Consider the following 6,662-nt stretch of genomic DNA (forward strand, 5'->3'; position numbering starts at 1 on the left):
CACCAAGACGTGGAGGAACTATGACATTACCATTATCATCATCATCGTTGTTGTTGTTACTGGTGCTGCTGCTGCTGCTGTTGTTGTTGTTGTTGTTATATCTAGTAGTAGTAGTAGCAGCAGTAGTGGTGATATCATCATTCTTCTTCTTCTTCTTCTCATTATCATTATTACTATTAGTAGAAGTGATATCATCATTATCATCATCATCATCCTCGTCATTGTTACCATCGGCATGGTGATGATGGCGGCGAAAATGATGATGATTATCAACATCATCATCATTATGCCATCTACCACCCTACTTCCCCACCATCCGCCTCCCCCACACCTCCCGCCCCCTCACCCTTAGCCAAACCTCCCTCCCACCTCCAACCCACAGATCGTGTGGGTATGGGAGGACGTCATATGACCTACTTCTCGCTCTGTGAGCGACGAAAAGTCCGCCACGAAAGCAGGCAGCACACATTCCCTATCATTATCAAGTCGTCTCTTCCCACGCTTTCCCGCAGATCGTGTGGGTGTGGCAGTACCGAGACAGGTCAACGGCGGCCAAGACGTGGAAGGACTACGACGGGGAGGCCGAGGACGTGTCGGAGCCCATGGATCCCGAGAAGGAGTCGTGCTTTTGGCGCCGCTCCTCCATGCTGTCCCGGGTGTTGACCAAGGTCGACGCCACCAGGGACTACCGCTGCTACCTGCGCCGGATGAAGGGCGGGGACTTGGAGGAGGTGGACTTTGAGCAGTCCGCCCAGAGCGTCTCCATACCCAACTTTCTGAAAAAATGTTGGTGTGGGTTTTGTTGTTGTTGTTGTTGTTGTTTTTCTGGGGGTGGGTGGGGTTGGGGTGGGGTGGGAGAGGGTGTGTGTGTGTGTGGGGGGGGGGGGGTTGGGAGAGGAGGTGGGTGGGGTTGGGGTAGGAGAGGGGGATTGTGTGTGGGGGGTGGGGTTTGGGAGAGGAGGTGGGTGGGGTTGGGTTAGGAGAGAGGGTTGTGTGTGGGGGGTGGGGTTTGGGAGAGGAGGTGGGTGGGGTTGGGGTAGGAGAGGGTGTGTGTGTGTGTGGGGGGGGGGGGGTTTGGGAGAGGAGGTAGGTGGGGTTGGGGTAGGAGAGGGGGATTGTGTGTGGGGGGTGGGGTTTGGGAGGGAAGGTGTGTGTGTGTGGGGGGGGGGATTGGTGAGGGTGAAGTGTGCGTGTAAGTGGGTGAATGACGTATGTCTCTCTCAGCTATATATCTATATAGATGTATATAGATATGTATATATAGATGTATATATATGTATATATATATATATATATATATTTGTGTGTGTGTGTGTGTGGATAGAGGCAGGATTGTTTGTTGAGTAGGGCTGTTCTCTTTCTCTCTGTGTGTGTGTGTGTGTGTGTGTGTGTGTGTGTGTGAACACCGCTGTTAATGCTTTGGATGCATGTGTCTGTGTGTGTTGCCTGTGAGTGTGCGTGTGTGCATGTGCACGCGTGCGTATGTCTGTGTGTTTACTTATGTGTGTGTGTATGTGTGTGTGTTTGCATATGTGTGTGTATGTGTGTGTTACACATGTGTGTGTGTGTTTACATATGTGTGTGTGTGTGTGTGTGTGTGTGTGTGTGTGTGCAGCGCCGTTGGAACTGAGCAAAGTGGCGCTGGTAGGGATAGTGTTTGGGTTGGTGGCGATCCTTTGTGCCCTGGGCTTTTGCTGCATCTTTTTCAGCAGGCGGAAACGAAGTCAGAAAGAAGCACAACAAGGTGAGTGGGTGGGGGTGTAGGGCTGGATGTGGGTGGGGGAAGGGCGTCGGTGGGGGGCGGGGGGGTGGGGAGGCTGAGATGGTCTTCGAGCTGTGTTTTTGTTTCTTGGGGATTTTGCAATCTCTTTGTCTGTCATAGGAGGAAGGTGGCAGAATGGTTGAGGCGCTCAGCTGATAATACGGAGAGTCCGTGAGGGTGTGGGTTCGAATCCCGCTCTCGCCCTATTCACCCAACTTTGACAGGAAAATCAAACATAGCGTCTAGTCGCTCAGATGAGACGATAAACCGAGGTCCCGTGTACAGCACGCACTTGGCGCACTGAAAAAAGAACCCATGGCAACGAGAGTGTTGTCCTGTGGCAAAATTATGTCAAAAAGAAATCCACTCTGATAGAGGTACACAAATACATAAGCATGCACTCAAGACCTGAGTAAGCACGTTGGGTTATGCTGCTGTCAGGCACCTGCCTAGCAAATGTGGTGTAGCGTATATGGATATGTCCGAACGCAGTGACGCCTCCTTGAGAAACTGAAACTGTCACTTCACTTCACTCGTCCCTTAGTCTAGATGACTGTAAGGGCCCCGCAAGATAACCTGTCAACCACCTCCCTCCACCCTTCTCTGTATTCTGCTTCCCTTGCTCAGCCTCCGAGACCTGTCCATTCTGGGACGTTGTCTTCCCATCTCTTTTTCTGTCTGCCTCTCCTTCTCTCCCTCCCTGCAGGATCGTCTTTGCAAGTCCTGTTGATCTTATGATGATACCACCTCAGTTTGCGATTGTTGTTTTTTTCGCAGGGGGGTGGGGGTGGGGGGTAGGTAGGGGTGGGGAGGTCAGTGCAGTGTGTGTGTGTGTCTGTGTGTGAGTGTGTGTGTGTGTGAGTGTAGGAGGGCGTAAGGCATGTAGGAGGATGTGAGGTGTGTGTGTGTGTGTGTGTGTGTGTGTGTGTGTGTAGGAGGGCGTAAGGCATGTGGGGGGATGTGATGTATGTGTGTGTGTGTGTGTAGGAGGGCGTACGGTATGCGGGGGGGATGTGAGGTGTGTTTGTGTGTGTGTGTCTGTGTGTGTGTGTGTGTAGAAGGGCGTAAGGCATGTTGGGGGATGTGAGGTGTGTTTGTGTGTGTGTGTGTGTGTAGGAGGGCGTAAGGCATGTGGGGGGATGTGAAGTGTGTGTGTGTGTGTGTAGGAGGGCGTAGGGGATGTGAGGTGTGTGTGTGTGTGTAGGAGGGCGTAAGGCATGTGTGGGGATGTGAGGTGTGTGTGTGTGTGTGTGTGTGTGTGGGATGGGATAATTTATGTATGTGTGTGTGTGTGCAGGGTAGGTGGGTGGGGGGTTTAGGTATAAGTGTGTATGTGTGTGTGTGTGTGTGTGCATGCGTGTGCGAGTGTTTGCGTGTGTGTTAATACGGGTATTGTATTGTATTGTATTGTATTACTCTTTTTTGTCACAACATATCATGTGTGGAATTCAGGCTGTTCTCCCCAGGGAGAGCGCGTCCCTGCACTGAGAGCGCCACCCTTTTTTTTCTACCTGCAATTTTTTATTTGTTTTCCTATTGAAGTGGATTTTTCTACAGAATTTTGCCAGGGACAACCCTTTTGTTGCCGTGGGTTCTTTTACGTGCGCTGAGTGCATGCTGCACACGGGACCTCGGTCTATCGTCTCATCCGAATGACTAGCGTCCAGACCACCACTCAAGGTCCTGTGGAGGGAGAAAAAATACTGGCGACTGTGCCAGGATTCGAACCCGTGCGCTCAGATACTCTCGCTTTCTAGGCGGACGCGTTACCTCCAGGCCATCACTCCACATCTTTTGTGGTCAAGTGTGTTAGCGTGGGGGTGTATGTGTACGTTTCTGTTTCTTCGTGTGTGTGTGTGTGTGCGGGCGAGGAGTTTGTGTGTGAGTTGAAGATAAGGAAGGTGTGTTCGTGTGCGTGTGTGCATGAGGACATGTGTACGTATTTGTGCGCGCGTGTGTGTATGTGTGTGTGTGTGTGAGAGAGAGATACGGATACGGATACGGATGTTTTATTCAATATAGGCCATGGCCCCTCATGAAGGGGTGGTGTAAACAAATATTACAGAGGTAATATATTCAGATATGTAACATAACACAGTTGTAACCTGAAAATGAGAAAAACAGTCATTATCTGCATTTAGTCTTATTCACACATAATAACAAAAAAGCGGAAAACTAGCACACACTCAACTGCATATTGTATTTCTAATCTTTAAGGCTTTATACAAGTAAATTGTTAGCTGTTTATTAACGTGTTCCTTAGTGGATGACATAAGCAAATACAGTCTGAACAAGGAGGGTTGCCTATGAAATTTTGAAGGTATCAGCTGATTTCTGAGATCACTTAACACAGGACAACAAAGTACAAAGTGGAGTTCACTCTCCGTTGCACTTTTACATAAAGTACAAATAAGGTCACTATCTTTATGTTGCCTGTAACGGTAATAATGCGTAAACAAATCAGAAATTCCAAATCTAAGCTTTGCCATGATACATTTTAAATGTCTATTCATATTCATTGCCAAATAAACTGGTACCGTATGTCTCAAATTAATCTGTCTATAAAAATCAAAACGATTACTATCTTGGATATGGCTCGACCATTCCTGCCAACGATAGTCGATTAGTCTCGATCGAAGTGTACGTAGATATCTGTTTATATCCTCTACTCCTTGATTTAGCCACACGTAAGCAAAGCCTAAATCATGCAGTTTTATTTTCACCTTTGACACCCAGTTAGTTCTACCTCTATTATCCAAATCATGTAACATGTTGTAGGCTTTCCTTGGCAGTCTTACGTTTTCCATTCGCGTTATTTTTAACCAATAAGAAATACATCTGATAATCGAATTCAAATATATCGAATATCGATTAGTTTCAGCATAGATTAAATCATTAGGTGTTTTCATAGTCACCCCAAGAAATTTCTTTAATGCTAATAAATGAACTTTTTCACAGTGAATTGCTGATTCGTAAAGACCCCAAATTTCAGCTCCGTATTGTGTAATAGGTTGAGTCAAATAATTTCATAAACAATCCAAAAGATTGATTTTCTAAACTGGATAATTTTTGCATGATACAGAAAAGCGCATATTTCGCTCTGCTTGCAAGGTCCTTACATGCAACAGTAAAACTAAGAGAGAGAGAGAGAGAGTGTGTGTGTGTGTGTGTGTGTGTGTTGCTTATGTGTGCTCGTGGCGTGATACGCTATGTGTGTTATAAAGTGATTCAGTGACTGACGTCTTTGATTATTTTGAGTTGTATTGGTGTGCTCAGTAATACTACATAGACGACAGAGCATGGATGAAAGGCGGAAAAATCTGGCCATTGTCGTGGAAAAGAGGAAAAGGTAGACACTCCTTTTGTCTGTCTGTCTGTCTGTCTGTCTGTTTATTAACCCATTCTCTCTGTGTCTCTCCGCCCCTCTCTGTCTCCCTCTTTCTCTCTCTGTGTCTGTCTGTCTGTCTTTCTCCCTCTCTCTGTGTCTGTCCCCCTTTTTTTCCCCTACCTTTCTTCCTTTGTCTGTCTCTGACTTCCCTGTCTGTTTCTCTGTCTCTTTCTGTCTCTGACCCCCTTTTTTCTTTCATCCTTTGTCTGTCTGTCTGTCTGTTTGTCTGTCTCACACTCTCTCTTTCTCTCTCTCGCTCTATGTGCATATTTGCGTTCGTGTTTGTGTGTGTGTGTGTGTGTGTGTGGTATGTACATGTGTATGTGTGTGTGTGTGTGTGCGTGCGCGCATCTATGTATGTGTGTGCGTGCTCGTCTGCGTGCGCGCGCGCCAGTGTGTGTGTGTGTGTGTGTGTGCGTGCTTGCGTGCGTGCGTGCGCGTTTGTGCCTCTAACTCTCTGTGTCTGTGTGTGTGTGTGTGTGCTTGTGTGTTTGTACGCGCGTCTGTGTGTGTGTGCGTGTGCGTCTGCGTCTACTCAGTCTGCTCCCGGCGGACAAGGCGGCGGAGGGGGAGATAGCCGACACCTTGCTGGCCAAACTGAAAACCACAGACGGCAAGAAGCCCGTCGTCAAGCCTGACCTGGAGTCCAGCTTGGAGGAGTCCAGCCTGGCGGCTGAGACCACCACCTCAGAACTGACCAGCGATGTTGACGAAAGCACCGCCTCAGCTGTGGAATAGTTGTGTGTGTGTGTGTGTGTGTGGGAGGGGGTTGGGGTGGTGGTGGTGGTGGGGTGTTTGGGTGGATGGGTGGGATGGGTCTAATGTGTGGGTATGGGGTACACGTGTGTGTGTGTGTGTGTGAGAGAGAGAGAGAGTTGACCTGACAAGTTGATGTGTGTGTAATATCGTGTGTGAATGAGTGTGTGTGTGAGTCGATGTGAGTGTAATATCGTATGTGTGTGTGTGTGTGTGTGACTTGTCCTGACGAGTCGATGTGTGTGTAATATCGTGTGTCAGTGTGTGTGTCGTGCGTGTGTGTCTGTCTGTGTCTGTGTGTGTTTCTAGATGTACCTCTTTTTTTTTTTTCGTAAAGCGCCTAGGGCCCTATCGAGATAACAGACGCAAATAAAATTTTAAAAATCTACATTATTGTTGTTATTGTAATTGTTAGTTTTTGTTATTATAAGAATTGTGTATGTATGCACTTATTTCTTTTCTTTTTTTTGCCGTAAGTGTGTTGGTGTGGGTGCGTGACTTGACCTCAAAATCTTGCAGGGTGTGTGTGTGTGTGTGTGTGTTGTTGTTGTTTCTTCTATTTAACGTCTTTTTTACTTTGAGCGATATTAGACGTGTGTGTGTGTGTGTGTGTTTTTCAATATACCCGTTTTTGTAAAGCGCGTGGGACCCTATTTAGATGATAGGCGCAATAAAAATTCATACCATCATCTTTATTATCATTATTTATTTGATTTGTTTGCACTATTCTTTTTCTTTTTGACCCATTTTCATAGT

General features: G+C 47.2%; 1 protein-coding gene across 1 annotated transcript in view; it reads left to right on the forward strand.

Annotated features, from left to right (window-relative positions):
- The window catches only part of LOC143291413 (uncharacterized), a 15,827-nt gene extending 9,939 nt beyond the window's left edge, over window positions 1–5,888 (forward strand). The window contains exons 5-8 of the mRNA XM_076601252.1: window positions 513–786; window positions 1,616–1,744; window positions 5,039–5,111; window positions 5,690–5,888. Coding sequence (XP_076457367.1) covers window positions 513–786; window positions 1,616–1,744; window positions 5,039–5,111; window positions 5,690–5,888 — 675 coding nt within the window. The remainder of the gene's footprint in view (window positions 1–512; window positions 787–1,615; window positions 1,745–5,038; window positions 5,112–5,689) is intronic.
- Window positions 5,889–6,662: the final 774 nt, after the last annotated feature.

The sequence above is a fragment of the Babylonia areolata genome, chromosome 17 (assembly GCF_041734735.1).
Source record: "Babylonia areolata isolate BAREFJ2019XMU chromosome 17, ASM4173473v1, whole genome shotgun sequence".
NCBI classification, from domain to species: Eukaryota; Metazoa; Mollusca; class Gastropoda; order Neogastropoda; family Buccinidae; genus Babylonia; species Babylonia areolata.